Source organism: Helianthus annuus, chromosome 11, assembly GCF_002127325.2.
Source record: "Helianthus annuus cultivar XRQ/B chromosome 11, HanXRQr2.0-SUNRISE, whole genome shotgun sequence".
NCBI lineage: Eukaryota > Viridiplantae > Streptophyta > Magnoliopsida > Asterales > Asteraceae > Helianthus > Helianthus annuus.
In genome coordinates, this window is record NC_035443.2 from 77941363 (window position 1) to 77966369 (window position 25007).

General features: G+C 37.3%; 1 protein-coding gene across 1 annotated transcript; it reads left to right on the top strand.

Moving 5' to 3' along the window:
• The first annotated feature begins 17158 nt into the window (after nucleotides 1-17158).
• On the top strand, nucleotides 17159-19257 carry LOC110890099 (peroxidase N1). The gene is made up of 3 exons (XM_022137665.2): nucleotides 17159-17618; nucleotides 17689-17851; nucleotides 18713-19257. Exons 1-3 carry the CDS (start codon nucleotides 17214-17216, stop codon nucleotides 19129-19131), a joined length of 987 nt encoding a protein of 328 aa, XP_021993357.1. The 5' UTR covers nucleotides 17159-17213; the 3' UTR covers nucleotides 19132-19257.
• Nucleotides 19258-25007: the final 5750 nt, after the last annotated feature.

The window sequence follows — 25007 nt, forward strand, 5'->3', positions numbered from 1 at the left end:
AATTCGAGATCGTGCGTGGGATATTTCTGTTCGTGTATCTTTAATTGCCTCGAGGCATAGGCTATCACCTTGCCCCGTTGCATCAATACACAGCCGAGTCCCGATAATGAAGCATCCGAATAAACCTCCATGTCTTCAACTCCGTCCGGTAGTGTCAATATCGGGGCTTGAGTTAATCTTTCTTTTAACGTTTGAAACGCCTTCTCTTGATCAACTCCCCAGATGAATCTTTCTTTCTTTCGGGTCAGCTTTATTAGTGGTGACGCAATCTTGGAGAAATCTTGAATAAATCTCCTATAGTACCCCGCAAGTCCCAAAAAGCTTCTAATTTCAGAAGGGTTCTTTGGGGGATTCCATTTTGACACCGCCTCAATCTTTGACGGATCCACCAGTACTCCGTCGGCACTTATAACGTGGCCAAGAAATTGTACCTCTCGTAACCAAAAGGCACATTTAGAGAATTTTGCGTATAGCTTTTCTCGTCTAAGGGTTTCTAACACTTCTTGTAGGTGATGTACGTGTTCAGCTTCACTTTTCGAATATACCAATATATCATCGATAAACACGATGACCGACTTGTCCAGCATCGGTTTGCAAACCCGGTTCATGAGATCCATGAAAGCCGCGGGTGCGTTCGTTAGCCCGAATGACATCACGAGGAATTCGTAATGTCCGTATCTCGTGCGGAAAGCCGTCTTCGGCACATCTTCTTCTTTGACCTTTAATTGATGATACCCCGATCTAAGGTCAATTTTGGAAAACCAGCTCGCACCTTGTAGTTGGTCGAATAAATCGTCTATCCTCGGGAGCGGGTATCGGTTCTTTACCGTGAGTTTGTTTAACTCCCGGTAATCGATACACATGCGCATACTCCCATCTTTCTTCCTCACGAACAATACCGGTGCGCCCCAAGGAGACACACTCGGCCTTATGAATCCCTTGTCGAGCAGGTCTTGGATTTGGGACATCAATTCTTGTAATTCTGACGGCGCAAGTCGGTACGGGGCTTTTGCTACGGGTTTCGCGCCCGGAATCAATTCGATCCCGAATTCTACTTCCCGTTCGGGCGGTATCCCCGGTAAATCTTCCGGAAAAACATCCTCATAATCTCGTACTACCGGTACATCTCCAATCTTTCGTGATTCTTTTTCGGGTTCATTAGCGTATATCATAAATGCCTTGCATCCTTGCTTCATTAGCTTGTGAGCTTTCAACATTGAGCATACTATGGGATTGCCTCCTTTTTCGCGATAGATGGTGACGTGTTTCCCGCTCGGAGATGTCAGTTTTATCTCTTTACGGAAGCACACGACCTTTGCATGGTGTCGAGATAGCCAATCCATCCCAACGACGACTTGAAATTCTCCCATCGACATCGGGATTAGATTTATCAAATATTCTTCATCGTCAATGCTCAATTTGCAATTTTCACATACATCGCAAACAATAAAACTTTTATTATTACCTATCTCTACTTCTAAGGGCACAAGTAATTTAGTTAGAACAAATGAAGGATGTCGAATAAATCCATATGAAACAAAGGATTTATTCGCACCCGTATCAAATAACACACGTGCAGGAATCGAGTTTACAGTAAATATACCTGAGACCACGTCAGGTTCAATCTTTGCTTCTGCGGCTGTTAGTTGAAAAGACCTTGCCTTGGCTTTAGGGGCTTCGCCCTTCGGTTCCGGCCCATCCTTCTTTTCAACCAATTCCGGGCATTCAAACTTCTTATGACCCGTTCGATAACAATTATAACAAACCGTCACCTTCTTTGGGCACGATATGGCTATATGTCCCGTTTTCTTGCATATAGGACAAGGCTTATCCTTGTAACGACATTCGCCTTTATGACCCTTCCCGCAAATTCTGCAACTTGGTGACCCGCCTTTTGTATCAGATTTCCTTGCGCTCTCATTTGTTCGTGCCTTCTTAGTAGGGCTCGGATTTACATCATGTGCTCTCCGTTCACCCCTTTCGATACTCTTTTTCAGCTCTATTTCCCTCTCCCGAGCAGCATTTATAATCTCGGTAAGGGTCTCGTATTTGGAAGGGGTGATAAACTCCCTATACTCGGCACTCAACATGTTATGATAGTAGTATATCTTTTGTTCTTCGTTTGTCACAAGATCGTCACAAAACTTCATTTTGTCCATAAACGTTGCCGTGATCTTGTCTATGGTCTCGTTTTTGTGCCTGAGCTGCATGAACTCTTCCTTGATTTTATTCATAACCGCTTTGGGGCTATGATGCTTCAGAAATGGCGTCTTGAATTCATCCCAAGTCATGACCTTAACAGCTTCAATACCGATCTCACTCTTCTTGTTATCCCACCAATCTTTTGCTTGATTTCTTAGTTGACCCGTACCATAGGCTACATAGTCATTTACATCACAATGGGTTCTCTCGAATACCCCTTCGATATCACTTAGCCATCTTTAGCACACTATTAGGTCAACCTCCCCATTGTATATCGGTGGTTTACAAGCCATGAATTCCTTGTATGAACAAGGTTTCCATCCTCCATGTTTTTCCTTTTCAAGTTTTGAGTCATCTTCTAATTTCTTGATTCTATCTTCTACCATTGATAGAACTGTGTTTTGAATTCTATCAATGAAGCCTGTCAGACTGTTTTCGATTGCCTTTCCAACCTCTTCGGCAATCGCCTCCCTCACTTGTTCGGTGACTCTTGGCACCGCATCATCATTACCTTTATCAGCCATCTCTATTTCTGAAATGTTTACACAAGTTGTTAAAACATTCCATTTATAACACATGATGTTCTTGTTTGATTCAATCAAGTTCATAACTTGATTTAATTGCTCTTGCTTTATTTCAATCAAGTCCAAGACTTGATTTGATCGTTCTTGCTTTTGATTCAATCAAGTTCACAACTTGATTTGATCGTTCTTGCTTTTGATTCAATCAAGTTCACAACTTGATTTGATCGTTCTTGCTTTTGATTCAATCAAGTTCACAACTTGATTTTATCGTTCTTGCTTTTGATTTCTTGTATTTAAATGAGCTTACTTGCTCTTTTCATGCATATTTGTTCATTTCTCATTCTTTACGTAATATAAAATTAATTAACAGAAATTAGTTCTTACCGGATGGTCGATCAAGCTTGAACCGAACACTTATTGACAACCTGTGGCTCTGATTACCAACTTGTTACACCCTTAAATTTATACTAGATTTAATAGCTATTTTATACCAAAAGATGATAGATTACATAGGTTTCAAAAATATTACACACCTTAGTCTACTAAAGACTAAGGTAGAACATGATAAGTCGTTTAAGAATTTGTTTACAAACAAGAAACAACTAATTAACAAGTTCAAAACATAGCGGAAGCTTCGGAGTGGAGTGTTCGGTTCATCATCAAATCACTTGATCGCCATCCATGAGACCCACCTAATTACCTATGATCAACCAAAAAATCATTAATATTGACGTTTATAAATAATAGGATTTCAAGGTTTAACATCGCATTGAAAATGACAAAAATATAAAAGTTTTTCCAGGCTCCACCGTAACTTACGGTGCCACCGTAAGTTACGGTGAGTGCTGGAAATTCTTGGATCCACCGTAAGTCAGTAGAAAACCACCGTAAAACATTAATCTCTACCGTAAATTACGGTGACACCGTAATTTACGGTAGCACCTGGAAATTCATGTTTTTGTTTGGTTTAAGCATTTCAACCAATTTCCCAACTCTCGGATTTCAGTATTCTGCATTATCAATGTAATAAAAGTCTGACATTTCTAGCACGTCATAATATAACCAACCACATACAACAATCTATCATATTCCGAGTTGTAGATCATGTTTCACTTGATTATTCGACCCGTTTGGCTTGTCTATGGAATTCCTTCCTTTATGACAACTACCAACGAGTTTAATTCATTAATCAACCAAGTATTCAATGCAACAATGCCATCGCTTCAATTCATAATAACTAGAAAATTTGATAATCAACTACAATGATCTAATTTCACATAATGTAACGAGTCATGTTACATACCTTGGCGCACGCCCTTCAAACGAGAATCACCACCGGCTTGTCCGCTCGACGTCCCGGTATCTTGTCCTATAGAGTTCATTTACAAGACATGTTTAGAACCCTCTTAGACATCATTTCGCATAATATACCGAAACATCTTAATTAGGCGTTAAAGCTTCAAATTTCTATTTATCAGTCTTCTTTGAGGCATTTCTACAAACATCAAGAGGGCAGAATTTCTATATTATTCATATTCATGTTTATGGATTGCTTAGTAGTTAACTTAACTTCAATTAAGCCATCATATATCATGTAAACATCACATCTTTTCTGGAACTATCTTCTAAGGTCGAATTTTACTAGAATAACCACTAAGAACCCTAGAATTCATCATCATCTTGTAAAACCCACAACCCACCTTCAAGGTGTTCATGGAGTTTTCTGAATTTGGTCATGATTTCACATGTAATTGGTTGAGTCTAACCTCTAAACACCAAATCGATTCTAAACTAACCAAATAACACTCATGCAACATCAATTTTCCAGATTTCACAACATCATGAGAAATTCAAGTTAAGGGATTTCACTAATTTTACATACCTTACAATCCTCTTGTGATGAGGATTATGATTCTAGGCTCAATTCTCGATTTCTACTTGGATTAATCCTTCAATTTGCAAGATTATTGAGATTTTAGGGTTTGGAATTTCTCCTGGTCGCCCCTCTCTCTCTCTGTTCGATCGATGCCCACCCAAGATGGGTGAGTTTTGTGTTTTGTTCACTAATTAGTATTCAACTTTTAATTTTGACAAGTTCAGTCCCTTAACTACCATTTTCTCTAAGTTAAGTGTTTTAACCATATTATAAGTTTATTTCAAGACTAAATTTTTAACTAGGTTAAGTTCCTAGTTGGTAAATTCTTGTTTATTAATTTCTTTGAATTTTCTAATATGAGGGTTTATATTTTCAGGTGTTACATGATTTCCCGAAATCGCTAACCTTAATATGCTTAGCCTCACTTCAATGTCACTGATTGGAATGGACTAGGAAGTAGATAACTCCGTTTTATTTGGTTTGGGGTACTCGCCCACAGTGACTCCGCTTTGGTAATATGATTAAGTTATCCTATTGAACTTAGATCTTGGGATCTCCAGTCAACTAAGTTAGGTTTCCCTCATATTCCCATTTATTACCAAGGGCTTTAGTCCCATTCCTATTGAAGACATTTGAACTAACTCTTTGCTTAAGCCTTTCGTAAACAGATCCGCAATGTTATCTTTTGATCTCACATAGTCAATTGTGATAACACCCGTTGATAGTAGTTGTCGTACCGTGTTGTGTGTACGTTGAATGTGCCTTGATCTACCATTGTACATCGAGCTTTGAGCTCTGCCAATCGCTGATTAGCTATCACAATGTATACATATGGCTAGAAAAGGCTTTAGCCATCTTGGAATATGTTCCACGAATTGACGTAGCCATTCCGCCTCCTCTCCTGACTAAATCAAGGCGGTAAATTACGATTCCATTATGGATCTTGCTATGACAGTTTGCTTAGATGACTTCCAAGCGATAGCCGCTCCTCCAAGTGTAAACACGTAACCACTTGTTGATTTGGATTCTTTATTATCCGATATCCAGTTTGCATCAGTGTATCCTTCGATCACTGCTGGTTGTCGGGTATAATGCAGCCCATAATCTCTTGTGTATCTTATGTATCTAAGCACCCCTGTTATACTTTTCCAATGTTCATGACCTGGATTGCTTGTATATCTACTTAGCCTACTCACAGCATATGCTAAGTCAGGTCTAGTACATGTCATTAGATACATTAGACTGCCAATAATTCTTGAGTACTCTAACTGAGCAACTCCCTCTTCTCTATTTTTCGTTAGATGTTGGGAGGTATCAACTGGAGTTCGAGCCACAGTCGTATCTCCCGAATTGAATTTTTCAAGAATCTTATCCACATAATGAGATTGACTTAACATAAGACCATCTTGGGTTCTTATGATTTTTACTGCAAGAATCACATCTGCTAAACCCATGTCTTTCATGTCAAATCTCGCTTTCAACATCTTTTTAGTAGTTTTGATCATTTTATCTTACTCCGAATGATAAGCATATCGTCTACAAAAAGGCAAAAGATCACATAACCTTCATTTGTGTCTTTGAAATAAACACATTTGTCGCACTCCATTATTTTGAAACCATTGTCAATCATGACATAATCAAATTTTTGGTACCATTGTTTTAAAGTATCGTTATAGGGCTATTACATTAATACACCGGAAATGAAAAAATGGGAGTTAGAATGTGAATAGGAGTCTCTCGTGACCATGCATGTGATAAAATAATGTATGATTCTTTCTAATACGTTTGGTGATGTTGTCTCGTTAAAAATCTTATAGGGAAAAACCAATTGGGATAAAATCATAACTAAGGGAAAAAATGTGTAACACCCATCTGCTCCCTGTGATACCTTTGGATCAACTATGTTATCTCGTTAAAATTCTTACTAATAAAACCTTGTCTCACCTGAAATCCTTTTCTTTAGTGTTTTCTTATTGTTCTTAAGTGTATTGTTTGCAGTCTCTAGTTTCTTAGTTCAATCAAACCATCAACTTTCATAGGGTTAGATATTGACAGACGTTTGAGTATTAGGAGTCGCGATGTCTCGAGGACCATTACTAGGTTCTTGCCAATACTATTGCACATACGATCGATACATTTGCCTACGTGTATGTAATTTGGTTTTTGGTAGTTTCCATTTCATAAATTTAAAACTTGTTCAGTGATATATATTTTATATATACCGGCCATTCACACACATTAATCTAATATTAGTAGATTAAGTTAATTTTTATCCTTAGTTTAATATTTGGGTTAAGGAAATGGATAATGATGGGGTCAGAGTTGCGTGTGAATGTGATTGCATATTGAGTGCGAATCGCATTAGTGCTTTGGTAGGAATTGTAGTGTCTATTTGATTGTTGTGTAGGAGTTTGTCTGCACAAGCTGTTTATGCTTAGAACGGTGTCATAAATAGTTTTTGGAATGTTTGTACTTTTTTAATGACTATTTTCTTTAATCTCCGATGTAGGAATCGTTTGCGTATTAAATAGATAAAACAATTTTATTATGTAATTACAATGCAAAAATAAAGAAAGCTAGAAAAAACAGTACAATTACAACTGAAATAAACAAAATACAAGAATAGATGATGAGACATAATTGAAACTGGCTGATGGTTGTGTTTAACACATTGCTCTTAAAACAAATTCCGAGTCTCCCCAGGATATAACAGCCGAAGCAGTGTGTACTGCCGGAGCTAGCTCGAGGACCCGAAGTCTACCTTGAAACAAGAAGCAAAAGAATCAGAAGATCGCAGAGAGAATTTTCCATAAGCTGTTGGTTTAGCTGGTGTCTTCTTGAGTGGATGAGATGCTGTATTTATACAGTAGATGTTGTATTTATACACCATCTGAGTTGAAACAGCCAAAAAACGAATTAACTGAGAGAATTAAATTGTATTGAACGTCTTCAATACACTTCAATTCGTCATTTAATTCTTAGTGAACTTCCAAACTTCTTAAAGCCGCTATTGCAAGAACCAATCTTATGGAGGTTATGCGTGTCACAGGCGAGTAGATATCAAAGTAATCTAGACCTTCTTTTTCTCTAAATCCTTTAATCACCAACCTAGCCTTGTATTTATCAATACTTCCATCAGTTTTCATCTTACTTTTGAATATGCAACGATATCTATGTGGTTTGCAACCAGGTGGAAGATCTACTAACTCCCAAGTATGATTTTGCAGTATAGAATCAGTTTCATTCTTTATTGCGTCTTTCCATTGAGGTCCTTCTGAAGTGGAAACCGCTTCGCGATATGTATTGGGCTCGCCCTCAACCATATAGCTAACGAAGTCTAGACCAAAGGATTTTTCAACCCTTGGCATTTTGCTTCGCCTACAATCACCCTCATCAATCTCAGGTTGTTCATGTGTCTTATCATGTATTACCTCATCAACTGGTGTAGATGAGCTTTCACCTACTTCAAAATTGGGTGTTGATGATGTTACATATGTTTGTCCTCTCAAAGGAAAAACATTTTCAAAGTACGAGACAACGTTAGGATTCACCTCCATGATAGTGTGTTCGTGTACATCTGGATTCTTAGACTCATGTACAAGAAAGCGATGTGCACTAATTTGATGTGCATACCCAATGAATATACAATCAATAGTTTTTAGTCCTATCCTAAGAGACTTAGGAGGTGGTACAATCACCTTTGCTAGGCACCCCACACTTTCAAGTATTTGTATGAAGGATTTCTTCCTTTCCATAACTCATATGGAGTTTCGTCCCCGTTTTTTAGTGGTATCTTGTTTAAAAGATAATTGGCTGAGAGAATGGCTTCCCCCCACATGTCTTGGCTTACCCTATAACTTATCAACATGGCGTTTATCATTTCTTTCAATGTACGGTTTCTTCCGCCACGCCATTTGATTGTGGAGAATAAGGAGTTGTACACTCATGTATGATGGCACTTTTTGCGCATAAATCAGCAAAAGGTGCAACATATTTGCCTCCTTGATCGCTTCTCACAGATTTTATATTCTTTTGAAGTTGATTCTCAACTTCCGTTTTATACAAGATAAATTTATTTATTGCTTCGTCTTTACTTTTAAGTAAATATACATAGCAATATTTGGTGCAATCATCAATGAACGTGATGAAGTACTTATTTCCTCCTCTTGTGGGTACCGCTTTTAAATCACAAATAACAAGGGGTTCGGTTATTCGATCAACCGATTCTGATGATGAGCTTGTAAGTTTGGATTCTACACATGTTTCGCATTTTGAATATCAATATGGAATGTTGGTATACATTTTAAATTGATTAAATGAAGTATGGAATTAAAATTTACGTGACCTAGTCTACCATGCCATTTATTCGAATCGGAAAACTCAAGCATATAAGTAGAGGTGGTAGCAATTTTATTCATGTTCTTTTTGACAGCCATTACATTCAATTTAAACATTCCATTGAGGGCATAGCCCTTATCAACATACGTGCCTCGTTTAGTAAGAACAAACTTGTCACTTTGAAATACTAAACGAAATTCAAACTAATTAAGCAACCATCCCGAGACTAGGCTCTTGCGCAAGTCCGGAACGTACAACACATTGCTTAGAGTGAGCTCCTTCCCCGAAGTCCACTTCAAAATCATTGTACCTTCACCCTTGATGTCCGCGGTGGCTGCATTTCCCATGTACAGCTTCTCATATCCCGCAAGCTCCCTGAAGGTGGTAAAGAGGCTTCTGTCTTGGCATACATGACAGGTCGCGCCCGTATCAAGCGACCATCCTTTTGGAGTGTTGGTCACAGTATTGACCTCATCCATCATGGCAGTTTTGTCGGAAATCATTGCCACCAAAGGCATTCCGTCTTCATCTACCATGTGCGCGCGCTCACGCTTTGATTTCTTGCATTGGTTAGCCCGATGCCCCGGCTCGTCACAGTTGTAACAAGTCCTTTGGAACGCCCGAGGCTTCTTTTTCACAACCCCTTTCTTTGGTCCAAGCTTGCTAGCCTTTGCTTTCTCTTCGTCCTTCTTCCCCTTACCCTTGTTGCCTTTAGAGGATTGCCCATGTTCAACCATATTTGCGCTAGCAGTAGTTTGCGCAAGGCTGCCTTTTTGGGCAAATCTATTGTCCTCTTCAATCCAAAGACGAACAATAAGATCCTCTATAGTTATCTCCTTTTGTTTGTGTTTAAGATAATTCTTAAAATCCACTCAACTAGGAGGTAACTTTTCAATCACTACTGCCACTTGAAATGTCTCGCTAAGTGTCATGCCTTTCGCGTGGATGTCATGTAGTATAATTTGCAACTCTTGGACTTGATTCATAATGGTTTTAGTATCAACCATTTTGTATTCCAAGAAACGGGCTACCACAAATTTCTTTGTGCCAGCATCCTCCGTTTTGTACATTTTGTCCAAGGCATCCCATAAGTCTTTGGAAGTCTTTACATTGTAGTACACATTATACAATGCATCCGACAGGCCGTTTAACACATAGGCTCGACATATGAAATGTCACACCCCGATATTTCCACGTATTACCGGTGGGCCCGGTGGGGAGTATCGTGACGTAGTTGATATCATCATAGTCAAACAACACAATTTAGATGCACAACGGAAGCAAAAGATAAATATATCACAATCCGATACAAAGTAATATCAAGTATTACAAACGGAAAGTAAAGGATCCACAGGCGGATCATATAAAAGATAATTGTTCAACAGACTTTAACATCTAAGCTTGCGAGACTCTTTATTGATGCTAGGAGTAGCCAGCCTATTCCGATTAGTACCTGCACTTAGCCTTTTTGGGAAAATACGTCAGTTTACACTGATAAATACAATTTAACTGACTCATTTTGAAAACGTTTTAGAAAATTGATTTGAATGCACATGGCACAAAAGATTTTATAACTTGGGATAATTATTTGAATATAAACTTGTAAAAGATTTACATGTTTCTTATGCGTTCAGTAGCCCGGGTTAACACCGGGTTAAAGATCAATAGACACACCACATGGTATAGTCCCGCAGCGGTTAAACCCAAAACCGGCGGTTATACCTTAATATTTATTTATGCACTAACGGATGACGCCTACACCCGTATGCTTAGGTCGTGGCCATTTCGTAAAATGATGCCAAGGATATCCGGGACATAGTCATTAACCCCCCAAAGACTTTAAGCAACAAAACAATTTTAACGGGTCATTTCAATGATTTAACCTACATTTGATTAAAGATTCAATGCCTGACCAAGCGGTATTTTATATACCGTACCCCAAGCCCGTATAGGGAAAATAAGTTAAAAGTATTTACCTGAGCAAATTTATACAATTTATCCCAGCCGTATACCACCAAGCAAGTACAGATAGCTTTTACTGGGCTCCTAAATCTGGAACAAAGGTTTTTAATAACCTATTAGATTCCTAACGGGTCTTTAATTAAGCCTAAGCTTAGACCGGTTAGTTTTTAAAGGAGGATACGATTCAATACGCATGATTATGCGAAGACCGGATTAGAATGTGGTTTAGACCCGACAAGCTTGTATACTTGTATAATAAGGGTAAACTAAACACATTCTGAATTTTGAGATAAAAATGATAAGGTTTGACCCGTTTCGGCTAATTTATGCAAACTAGTTACATAAGCCGTTCCGAACGCGAAAAGTGCGTAACGGGTAACCAAAGGAATCATGAACAGGTTTCCTAAGTTAATATGCCTTAAATATGTTGTGATATCAGTAGGATACCTTCCATTATGCCCAAAACGAGTTTAAGACCAATTTATGCCCCGTAGGGGTAATTTGGTCATTTTAAAGGTTACAAAAGAGATTAAATATTATTCTGAGTTACAGGTCTGATTTAATCAGTAAATATACTTAATTTAATAAGTTATAACAGTAGGGTATCATATATATATGTGAAATTTATTAATTATAACCATACTATGCACCGTAGGGCATTTTGGTAATTTCACATAGGCTTAAAAGGTCAAAACTGAAAACCTGAGTTTAAAACTTCTCCTTACTGTTAAAATATAAAAATTTACTGAATATATCAGTAGGCATCAACCCTTATATGTTTAAAATAGTTTTGATACATACTAGGCATTAAAAATGCTTAAAAAGGCGATTTGGAGCCATTTTCGGGTTTTCAAAAGAAAGCTGACGTTTTTATTATTCCAGAAGGCTCAAAATATTTTATTTATTATATTAGATCAATAGAAAAAGGTTTGGCATCAAAAGGGTTTGAAAAACTCATTCTATAGCCTGAAAGGGCAAAACCGGCAATTACCGAATTAATGTTATAACCCTAAGTTATGCTCAGCCTAAAAATAAATAAAAATCTTCAAAAATCCCAAAATATTATTTTATATCAGTGGGTAAAAAGTTTGGTATTAAAAATTGGGTTTAGATAGGCTATATGCTAATTATGCCGTTTAATTAATAAAAGCTTTTCATTTTACGCTAATGAGCATAACTCCTAATCTAGACCTCAAACTGATGTCAAATTTTAGGACCAGTTTATAAATCATTAATAAAGATTATTGTTCTCTCACATTTTCAAAATTCTCGTTTTAGGGTCAAAAGGCATAACGGTCAACATTTAGGCATTTAACGGAAACATGCATGAACTAGGATTTCTATGGAACCAAGTTGTATAACCTCATAGGGTTATATTAATCTATAATATGGTCCTAATGGAATCCTAAGGCATATCTAAACTAAGCTAAATCGGGTCAGAACTGAAAGTCAAAGCAAAAGTCAACTTTTGCGACTTTCGGTTCCGAACCGAGCCTATACTTAGAATTGTCGGGTTGAATCATGCTTAGGCATGTTCAACTAATATTTACCAAGTTATTAAAGTGAGAAAACTGATTTTATGACTTTCATATAATAGCCATGTATTTTATTTAAAACTAACCTGTTTGACTTTTATTTGACCCGACAATTAAACTAAGTAAACGTGGTAATTAGGAGGTACCCTTTTAAGGGTTAAACACCTACCTAATTACGGTCACGTATCCATGTTCGATGCGAACAATGGCTCAACCGTTTAAAAGTCAAAGCGTTTATCGAGAACGCTTGACTTTCGGTTATAACCACTAAAATTTAAACTAAGCATGAAAGGACACTTACAAAAGGTCCAAGCAAGGAGGGAGTTGATCTTGGATGTTCAGGTATGAAGCACAAGGGCCCCAACCTAGAACAATGAGATCAAGGGGTGAATGAGAGCAAAAATTTGAGGGGTATTTATAGGTTTTTGAGAACCGTTAGGATCGTTTCTCGTAAATCGTGATTAAATCTGAGCCATACACCTCCTACCCATGGTTTACTAAGCTTAGGGCAGCCCCTAGATTCAAGTATGAGAGACAAAGAGCAAAACCAAAGCTGGTTTTCAACATTCTGCTGCTGGGTATTAGTATATGGACCGTATGGTCCTGTATACGGTCCGTAAGGGACCGGATCAGCACAACAAAACTTCAATTGTTGACACATTAGGCCCCCGCACTTGTTAATTGCCATTTCCGACACATATAAGGCCCGTTAAACCATTTTTAAGGCTTTACAATGATGCCTAAGCATAGGGAACATGAAACATGCTCAAAAATATGATGGATGTCGGTTCGTTTGGTCGTACGGTCACGTTGTTCGGCTAATTACGACGAAACATGGACGGACGCTAAAAACGATCCAAATTATGCGACGAATGGAATTTTATTAAGCCAAACACTAAAATAAAATATTTTAATGCTTACATAAATTTTTTGGTGTCCGGGGATATTCAGAATGCAAGATATGCGCGAAAATGCAAACTTGTGCACTTTTTGACACTTTTAGTCCCTGCATGACGTAAAAGTTTATTTTTGCGCACCAAACACCTCTAAGCCTATATATAAGCTATAAAAAGAATAAATAGGGTATGTTTAACTCATGGACATATTCCGGAAGGTCCGTTACCATACGAATCGACCTACTTTTGCAGTTTGACGCAATTAGTCCTTTAATTGCGCAAAGTAGCGTGGAATGTCGTTTAATAACATCCAAGCCTTCCTTGGCCCAAAATGGGCATTCCCAAGAATATGTTTAAATATTACTACGCTCCCGTTTACTTAAATGGTCATCGAAAGGCGTAGATTCAAAAGTTGACGCTTTAGGTCCCTCTACTGCGCAAACTTGCGCATCTCATCATCTAATAGCATTGAAGCCTTATCTAATCCATATTTGGCATTCTTAGAAATATTATTAAACATCACGATGCTTCGGGTTCGCTAAAAGGTCATTCAGAGGTCTAATTAAACATATTGACACTTTTAGTCCCTCTAACTTGCCAAGTTGCGCGTAACTTTAATTATAGGCAAAAAACCTTAGACGGCCATTATTTTGCATTCCCAAGAGTATAATCAATATCATGAAGCTCCCGTTTTATTAAAAGGTCACTCAGAGGTAAGAATTAACATGTTGACGCTTTTAATCCTTTATTGCGCAACTTTCAGTTAATTACGCAAACGGCTACACTCGATCACCAAGTGGCTCATTTGTGAACATAAATATCGTGAGAGGTTATTTAGAAACTTATTTTAGGTATGTTAACACTTCCAGTCCTTTCATAATCAAAGTTTTCGATTTTTAGAAAAATTAGTCCCTAAACTTCAATATTGGACTTTATTAGGGTTTATTACACGTGTCAATACATCATTGGACGTGATTTTACGAGGTGTTACATGAAAGCCGAATGCTTCAAAGCATCTACCGCACACAGAGTTTGGGTGTCGGTCTCCCCTTTCGCAGGTTGGGGAGCGGTTTCAGTCAAGAACCTCGCAAGGTTCATGGTGGTCAACTAGAAGAACACCTTCTATTGCCACCTTTTGAAGTGTAAACCTAAGAACTTCTCGGGTCTTTCCGCGTGATTGGCCACTGTGGACACTCCCACAGTGTTGGCGTTTAAGGGGTTCTCGTCACAATATTCATATTGTTGTTGACATTGATGTTTTCAGTCGACATTCTGAAAAATTAAAATTCCAAGTTTAGTTCAGAAATAAACTATTTAATTTTAAGTTTTAATGTCAAGTGGGGTACACCTCTGAGGTTTTGCACGCTGATTTAACAATCAGAGACAACCCACGGGTTAGGTCTAGTGCAAACAACCAAGGCGTTTCAAAGTCAGATTTCCCATAAATTTACTGTCCAGCTTCTAAGTCCAACTTTGAAGACCAAAACAGAAAATTTTTATAAGTATTAAAACAAACTTACTGTTCGGCTTCTAAGTCCAGCTTTGAAGACCAAGATAGAAAGTTTTATGAGTTTTAGGACGGAATCTGAAAGTAATTAGCACTGTTTTCAACCAAAGTCGCTCCTTTGAAGATGAAAACAGAAATAAAATCTGTTTTTTAAAACACAAACTGTGTGAAACAAAACTGGTTTGAATCACAAACAGAGTGGTTTTGAATACATGAACGCTGTTTTAAAATTTTGTTTTAAGATCGTAGGAACCGTTCGCGTATTAAATAAAATAAAACAATTTTATTATGGAATTACAATACAGAAATAAAGAAAGCTGGAAAAAACAGTACAATTACAACTAAAATAAAGAAAATACAAGAATAGAAGATGAGACATAATTGAAACTGCTGAGAGTTGTGTTTAATACAGGGCCCTTAAAACAAATTCCTAGTCTCCCATGAGAACTCGTTTTGTTTCCTAGGGTACAACAACCGAAGCAGTGTGTACTGCCGGAGCTGGCTCGAGGACCTGAAATCTACCTTGAAACATGAAGCAAAAGAATCAGAAGATCGTAGAGAGAATTTTTCATAAGCTGTTGGTTTAGCTGGTGTCTTCTACAGTGGATGAGATGTTGTATTTATACAGCAACATCTGAGTTGAAACATCCAAAAAATGAATTAAATGAGAGAATTAAATTGCATTGGACGTCTTCAATGCACTTTAATTCGTCATTTAATTCTCAGTCAAAACCGTTGACTTGTCCGTTTCAAATGCTGAAATGAAATTGCTCTATCATTAAAGTCTGGAAGCTTCTGTCGCGCGTGCGCGCATGGCAGACACTCTGGTGCGCACGTGCCACTTTGGCTCACTTTCATGTGCCCCAGGCCTGCACCACCCTTGCACGTGCGCTAGTTTGGCTCACTTTCATGTGCTCGTGCGCTAGTCACCAGTGAACATACGAGCACGTCACACAGTCAGTCGCGCCGTATTGGCTCACTTTGGTGCGCCTGTGCGCGTCACTTCAGTGTCCATGCACCAGTGCGTGCAGACCAACCTGGTCATGCCCCATGTACTCCCGCGCCTGTTTGCCACGTCATCCTCCAAGGTTTATCTGCCACCTGGTCCTTGCAGCCCATGTGCTTCACCACGTGCGCGCGGTTAAAAATAAAAGGCGGCTCGCGATGTTGCGATTGTGCGAAGTGCAAAGTGAAAAGTGTAAAGTGCGCCATCAAAGCGCCCATCGCCTGTGCAAGCACGTGTCCTGCTTAGGGTGCTCCGCACCCTTCGCGAGTACACTAGTGTGTGCTTCGATGAAACATTAAGGATGGAGTGTTCCCACTTAAATACTACTTTAAGTTTCATCCCTCCTACTATGTGGGACAAGGTGACACTTTCCCATTATTTCAGCATTCAATGTTTCAAACACCAAACTTTGAGCATCGATATATCATTCATCTTAGCTCTGTTTTGGACGCGATTTAGTTCGTTGCGAAGCTCTTCCAACATAGAACACAAACCCACAAATAAATATATGAAATCTCCTCCGTTTCTTATATTTATTTCTAATCCAAAATTAGGAAAAATGCATTTCCTATATCTGTGAAAATTCATATTTTCACAATATTTCCAACACCTGTCGCTGTGGGACTTGAATCCAAGACCGTCCCTACCCATCCTAAGTGTTTTAAAGGCTTTTTTTTGCCAATAAACCACCACCCCGTTGGAATGTTTGAACTTGTTGCCTAAAACATAGAACTTTCAATCGTAAGGTGACTTAATTTAGCATGCATATTAGGGAAGAGTATTGCTTTTCGTAGCAAGGGTAAGGGGTGGCCTACAGGGCATCCTAGAGGGCTATTCACTGCTGAAGAAAACCATCATAGATAGATTTTGAAAGTCTTAGTAAAACTTATTGTCTGTAATAAGCCGAGCTCGAGCTATGGGTTTTACTCACGAGTCGAGCATGAATTCGAACTTCACAAAAACAAAACCAGCCGAGCTCGAGCCTAGTCGAGCTCGGGTTCGGCCCGGCTTGTTTACACCGCTAGAAATCTCATTGGTTGTAACAATCATTACTTACCGCTATTCAAAGTTTGTACGAATGAGGCGATGTAATTTACTAAAATAGCATTTTTGCTATAATATATAAGGTAACACTTCCACTAAAAATGTAATATTTCTATTATTCCATTATGTTATAAAAACGTTTGAAAATTTCTTTGCATCTTCATAGCCGAATTTCTTTACTTTTGTCAACTCGCAATATGTTTTGACATATTATACTACCCCCCCCCCCCCCTCCTAGTGAGACTATAAATACGTTCTTCATGTATACGCTACCTCACATTAGAAACCATATAATCTCTTAAAACCAGAAACAACTTATTCTAATGATGCAGACTTTTCCCAACAACAAAGGGCTAATCATTATTTTCATCTTGTTAGCCACCTTCATCACATTGGCAATAGGCCAAGGCACCCGAGTCGGGTTCTACCAGACCTCATGCCCACGGGCAGAAACCATCGTACGCTCTGTGGTCCAGTCTGCAGTCAACTCCAACGCCGCAGTTGCACCTGGTTTACTAAGAATGTTCTTTCACGACTGCTTTGTTAACGGCTGTGATGCCTCTATCCTAATTGACGGTTCTTCTTCCGAGAAAACCGCTGCCCCAAATTCGTTACTTAGAGGCTTTGAAGTCATTGATGCTGCAAAGACACAGCTGGAAACCGCGTGTCCAGGTGTGGTCTCTTGTGCGGACATTCTTGCCCTTGCTGCCCGTGATTCTGTCGTGCAGGTATATACATTTTTACAAGGTATCTGTTTGGCTTAAAAAATGTACTGATTCAACTTTTTGGATGTTGTAGACTGGAGGAACAGGATGGTCAGTGCCATTAGGTCGCCGAGATGGATTAGTTTCACGGGCAGCTGATACCGCGAACCTTCCCGCTTTTAATGACCCTGTTAGTGTCCAAATCAGGAAGTTTACGGACAAAGGTCTTAACACCCAAGATCTTGTTGCACTTAGTGGTAAGTTAAACAAAGAATAGTGTCATAATGAATTCCCATATCATACACTACAAGAATTATATACCAATAGCGGAGACAGGCAATAGCGGCGACACAAGGCGTCGCTAAAGGTACCCGTTTCTTGTAGTGATAACCACTAATACCCATGGTGTAAGCACTATAAAAAAGTAAACTCTTTCTTATCGATGGTTACTTTTTATATATAAATGCTTAATTACGTTATGCATGGGAAAAACAATAAACTAATTTTGTTAATATATTTCCAAAACAAAAATTTAATATATAAATAATATATATGTTGTTATATATGTATATAAATATTAATTTGAATATTAGGAGATGAACAAATATAACATATTTATCATTGTCTTCGTTCGTTTAATAAATAAACGAACACGAAAAAAAATTCTGTTTGTTTAGTTAAATTAAGGAAAATAAATAGAGGTCGCGTTCGTTTATTTATGTTGGTGAACGTTCGATAATGAGTTTCTTTGTGTTCGATAGTTTATTAGTATTTTTAATTTTTATATTTTATTAATTGCTTCAAAACTCCAAAAAATTAAAATATTCATATTTTGTTCATTATCGATTATATGTCTTCGTTTGTTTCCATTTGTGTAAATGAACATTAGTTTCTTTTCATTTGTGTTCATCAAATTTGTTTGCAATATTCTTTTCCTAAAATTAACAAACAAATACAAACGAACATGAGCTAGTTCATTTCCTTATAACAAGCGAACATGAATATAAAATCTCGTTCGATAATTGTTCATTAACAGTTCGTAAACACATATATTTCTTAACAAACGAACACGAACAATTACAACCCTAATAGCGTTTCATGGTTTGATTTATTCGTAGGAGCACACACACTCGGGACAGCAGCTTGCACATTATTTAGCTACCGGCTATACAACTTTAACAGCACGAATGGACCTGACCCGAGTATCGATCCAGCATTCCTTCCAACCCTCCAAAACCTGTGCCCCAACGGTGGTGATGGCACAGTACGTGTGGATTTAGACAACGGAAGCGGAGGCAGATTCGACAATTCATACTACGCAAACTTGAGGAACAGGCGAGGAGTACTTGAATCCGATGCGGCCTTATGGAACGACCCGACGACACAAAGGTTTGTGCAACGGTTTCTTGGAGTTAGGGGACTGCTTGGATTAACATTTAACGTTGAGTTTGGGAGATCAATGGTGAGGATGGGTAATATTGAGGTAAAAAGTGGGACTCAAGGTGAAATTCGTAGGGTTTGTACGGCGATTAATTAATCAGTGACGGTTGGTAATGGTGCTTTGTATTTATTGAGAGTTGTAACTTGTTAATACTATCATTACCGGTTTAGGAACAAGTTTTTATATAATAAATGAATAATATAGTGTGTTTGTTTCTATTGATTGTTTTCGTTACATGCAATGGTTTTACACGATAGTATTTGCCATACTACAATGATGCCCTTATAATATCTGGTATATTCTAACGTTCATATGTGTAGGTGTTAATCCTAGTTGCCATCTGTTAACGCCCATAGGTTAAGTACAACGGCGGCCCTGAGGGTGGGCAGGGAGGACCACCGGCCAGTGTCCGATATTTAGAAGGGCACGTTTAAAAAAAAACCCGATATGTATATGTAAAAGAAATTTTTTTAATAGGGTATACCAATACAAACACCAACATTGACCCACTTACAAAACTATTCTAATGGTTTAGATTAGTTATAAGCCCATTGCATTAGTTTTAGACCTTTAGTGAGCCTAATACGGTAATACCCAATTTCGTTAAGGCCTAAGGGCACGTTTTAAAAGCTCGAACAAGATACACAAATTCTCAGGGCCGACCCTGATAAAGTAGATGACGTGATGCCTACATGTAGTTAAGGGGCGTTAAAGCATGGTATTTAGATATAGTTTTAGATATTGGCTATTCGCTCCGGTGGAGACGAATTCATCGAATTTGCTTTAATACTTTATTTTGGGGGTAACTTCGTAGAAATGTAACCAACTTTGACAAGTGTTCCAATTAAGTCATTGAAACTTTTTTTGTCTTTATAAAATAACTCAAGTTTCATTTGATGTTCTAATACTATGTAATTATCATGTTACCAAGTTAGTAATGATGATGTGTCAGGTTTTATTATCTTTTTCAATCTTTACAAGGTTTTTGTAGCATTTTCATAAGCATGACTGTTCGTTTATAAGGGAATGCAAATACAATAATTGAGAAAGCTAATAATTAATTGAGAATACAAATACAATAATGGACTGTTCGTTTATAAGGGAATGCAAATACATTTTCATAAGCCTAACTAATTGAGAATGCAAATACTATTAGTCAAATAACTAAAATTCCACCAAATAGATGAAACCTGAGGACGCTGCAACTTTCATCAAAACAATATACATCATTGCTATTAAACAAAAACGAAAGAAGTTATGAAACAAAAACGAATCGATACCGGGTCGTCGTCGAAACAGTTATATCATTGCTATGAAACAAAAACGAAAGAAGCAATCGTACCCGACAAATCGCGAATCTGATCATCAAAGGTTGAAGGACGATCGTCGTTGGTTGAAGGTCGATCGTCGTTGCACCCGTTCATGTCGTCTAGGGTTTTGGAGGAATGAAACGTCGTAGGTTATTACGTAGGTTATAATATGTTTTTATTTTATAAATTGCACCTAATATAAATAATATCCACATAAGCATTAAAAAGAAAATAAAAAATAAAAGAAAAACATGGTAACCTGATGACCTGGTAATTACACAGTACTAGAACACAAAATTAAAGTTTAGTAACTTTAGAGAGACAAAAAAAGTTTGGATGACTTAATTGAGACACTTGACAAACTTAGTTACATTTTAGTGGCATTTTCCCCTTTATTTTGCATAAGAATTTAACTTTTTTCTAATAAATTGTAGTATTTACTTTTAAAAAAATAATTCCCGTTGTTTTGTTTATATATCTTTTTCTGTTAAAGTTCCAATATAAATTTTATTGAGGAATTTGTTATACTTTTTCTGTTAAAATTCCAATATTCAAAATAACGTATAGTGGGAACCAAGAATTTGTGCAACCCAAATAACGTGTAGATGAAGTGATAGATTTGAGTTCTCACGGGAGTTAATAACACACTCCTCCCCTCTATGAAAGATTATGAAATGATAGTTATTTAGTATCTAATACTAATAAAAAAGTATACATAATTTCACATACTAAACAACTGAAAATAAAAGGACGATTAACATATCTGATTGGTCGACCACATCCGACTTGTTTTGGGATGAAGAAACTAATTAACCATTTAGTGACTAAAAAAATATTATGGCTTTTGTAGACAAGATTCGTGGATAACTCCAAAAGAAGTAAAATGGTATGAATACGTGACATATTAAGATGAAACAAAGATTTGCAAACTTTTATCCATAATTTTATGCATTGACCTAGTCAATGAGTTAAATATTTATATGACAAATCTTGGTCGTGCTTGCTTTTATAATTGTTCACACTCCAAAAACGCGTATTACTACTTCTCATCTGGATGAGTGGATCACATTTTTAAATAAGACACTAACTACTAACTACTAATCGTTGTATTTAATTTTCACGAAAATAGAAAAATAACTTTAAAAATAGTGTGTGAAACAGAAAGAAAAATTACATTTTCACTTTTCCAAATGTATTTTCTTAAGTTTTCACTTCTCTTTTAAATCATTATAATTCATTTTATTATATATGTCTATAAAACAGTAACACTAAAAAATTAAAATAATGGTGATAAAACTGTAAGTGTTTTTAAAAATAAATTGTAAGTTATAAAGTTATGGCAAATGAATTGTAACGAAATTCTACTATGTATATCTATATATATTAATAAATGAGATGATTTGGGTCATGTGTCATTGGATGGTGGAGCAATTTTGCTTATTTGGCATCCTATGGTTGAGTAGAGTGTGATTTTGGGAGGGAATCAATCTCATTCTCTATACAGAAAACAAATTTCGCAAAACACAAACCACAAACGATGTTGGACGCGGGATCCGCCACATTTCGGGTCGGATGTATAGGTCACCAATCTCTCAAATTCAAATCGTATATATTCTCTTTCTCATACCACACCACGTATTAGATACTCACTTTCTTGAAACCCTAAATCCCAAAATATCGATTCTCCTTTGATTGTTCTTCGCCGATTCATCATTCTCAATGATCATTCTAGAAAATACACTTCTCTTGACACGCGAACAATGACACGCGCATATTTTATGACATTCAAAAGCGTATGTCAAGAAAAAAATGTCATAGTTTACAAAATTTAATAAATCTATGACATTCTTTTTTGTGTGTCATGTTTTTAGCGTCATAAAAAAACAAGATTTATCTTGACACGCAATCATTTTATGACATTCGAAAGTGCATGTCAAGAAAAAAAATGTCATGGTTTTACAAAATTCAATATATTTATGACACACTTTTTTTGTGTGTCATCCTTTTAGTGTCATAAAAAAACAAGATCTATCTTGACACGCGAATAATGACACACGTTTATTTTATGACATTTAAATGCGTGTCAAGAAAAAAGTGTCATGGTTGTACAAAATTTAATAAATATATGACAATATTTTTGTGTGTCATCTTTTTAGCGTCATAAAAAACATTATATAAACATAAGTGTTAATTTCCTATAGCAGTAATTTTTTATATAATATGGATATCATGGTTAATTTACAATAGCAAATCATAGGAAAAACTTGAAAACTGTTAAAGAGAAAAAATTGTACGGACTTAGGAAAAGTGATATATATCTAATATATTAATTAAAAATTATTATAACAATGTCTCATTTAAGCTCATGAGCTGGGTTTAGCTCGAGCTAGTTTACTTAACAAGCTTGTTTTTATGTTCAATTAGCTCATTACAGTTAGGCTCGTCATAGTGGTTTTGGGATGGCCATGCCGTTTGGTGTTGGTTTTGGAAGGTATACAAAAAAAAGTCTATTGAATGGCATACGTTTTTAATGGCATTTTGTTTTTTTGCCACTAAATTATGTTTTAGTGACACTTTATGTATGTCATATTTAATTAGAAGACACTTTTAATGGTTTTATCTTTTATGCCATTAATTTAGGTTTTTCATGGCACTTTACAGTAGGCTTTTAATGACATTTTAAATCTTCAAGCACTTTATTTTAAAATTTTCCCTCTTCTTTTCATTGAAATTAGATATGTGAATTTCCGATATGACTAATAAACATGACACAAATCTAGCTCGAAATTCATGGGTTCGATTTAGTTTAAATGAGTTCGGGTCAGTTTTAGGTTTAACCCGCCAACCTGTTTAGCTAAACGAGTTGGGTTCAAGTCAACATGTCTAACTCGAAATTCATGGGTTCGGTTTAGTTTAATCTTGAGCCCACCCTGGTTTTCATCCCACTGTATGTTACGCCAAAGAGTGTCCAGCTTTTGTGGTGCCACAACGGTTGTCAGGTGTTCAGCTTTTATGGTTTCCCAGGGGAATGCCCAAGCCAAACTCTGAAGCTAGCGTGGGCTAAGTTATGACAACATTAATCTAACCGGAGTAAGTTAAAAAGAAGGATGATTGATTGCTTGGGAAGTTTATGGTAGGAGTAAGTTCCATGCCGCTCTCGAGTGATTCACTAAAAATACACCTTCGGCTGAGTGTTGAGTTATCCCCCGTGAGGTATGTGAACTTGTATATAAATGGAATTTTAAAAAGGCATGTTATGCCCTAATAAGTAATTTATCTTAGGAAACGTTTTTAATAAATCATGACGAATAGGATTGTAAATAAATAAAAATAAAACTTAAACAAAGAATCTAGGAAATCCCGACACTCTATGACAAGCCCAAAAACCTTCTCTTCTACCCATTCCATTTGGGAGTGAAAAAGCCACATTATAAATAGTTTTGCTTGAGGACAAGCAAAGATTCAAGTGTGGGGGTATTTGATGTGCACAAAATGCAACATATAAATTACATCAATTGTGGCATAAAACTAACCCTTTTTTAATACTAATGTTGGAAAAAGTGTGCTTTTGTCTTCCTTTTGTGTTTTCAGGATTAAATGAGCTCAAATGAACAAAAGAAGCAAAAAGGCAGCTAAATCTGACATAAATACAAGAAAAGGAACAAACGTGGCATGCTCGACCTCCCGAAAGCATCTTCCTAAGCAAAACAAGAAGACAGAAGATTGAACACGCCCCGTGCTCAGTGAGCACGAGGGCGTGCCCAAGTGTCAGCAGAAAAGACAAAGTGGTAGAAGCTTCTATTGCCCACCACGGGGCCGTGCTCAGCGGACACGGGGCCGTGGTCAACTATAAGATTCGCAAAATCCAGGCAAATCTTGATAGTACATTTATGCTTCTGCACACGAGGTCGTGCTCAGCGGACACGGGGGCGTGGTCACCTATTGCAGATGCATTTAATGAAATTGAAATTAATGAAGAGAGAGAGTCGGATGGACACGGGGCCGTGCCCGAGCTTCTGTTCAGCCTATAAATAGGAGTGCTTGGAGCTCTTGCAACTCAACCCTTGGCACACCACCTCTCTCACACTTCACCCACCACCCACCACCATCACAACACCATCATCCACCACCATCATCCATTGTCCATCATAGAGTGTGTGAGTCGTCTCGAGATCCAAGATTGATCGTAAGAGTTCTTGACAATCAAAGGCCATGTTTGCCTAAGTCTCCTACATCACTTGGTGAAGACAAGTGTTTAGTGTAATACTTTTTATTTTTAATCTTTTGCACTTTTTAATTGGTTTTGTATTAATGACTTTAATTACTAGTTTCTTATGTTGAAGGTGATTCTTCCTTATCATTTGTCCGTGGTGTCTTGACATTATTTTACTGTGTATATAAAATAAAATATTTTCACCATTCATATCTCCACGGTCTATATGGAGGTACGTTGGCTACCTGGTCGGGGGTTAAGTGAATGGTTTGGTAAGAGTCTTACCATTGTTTAGTGTATAGATCCTGCAAAGGACCTGGGTCAAATTTAGTAGGACCTCCTTCAATACCCAACTGTATTGGATGGCGGGGGTCCAAACTCTTTGATCCCCTCATAAGTTAAACTACTATTAAAACTTTAACCCGGCTACTTAGGACTGTATCCCTGCT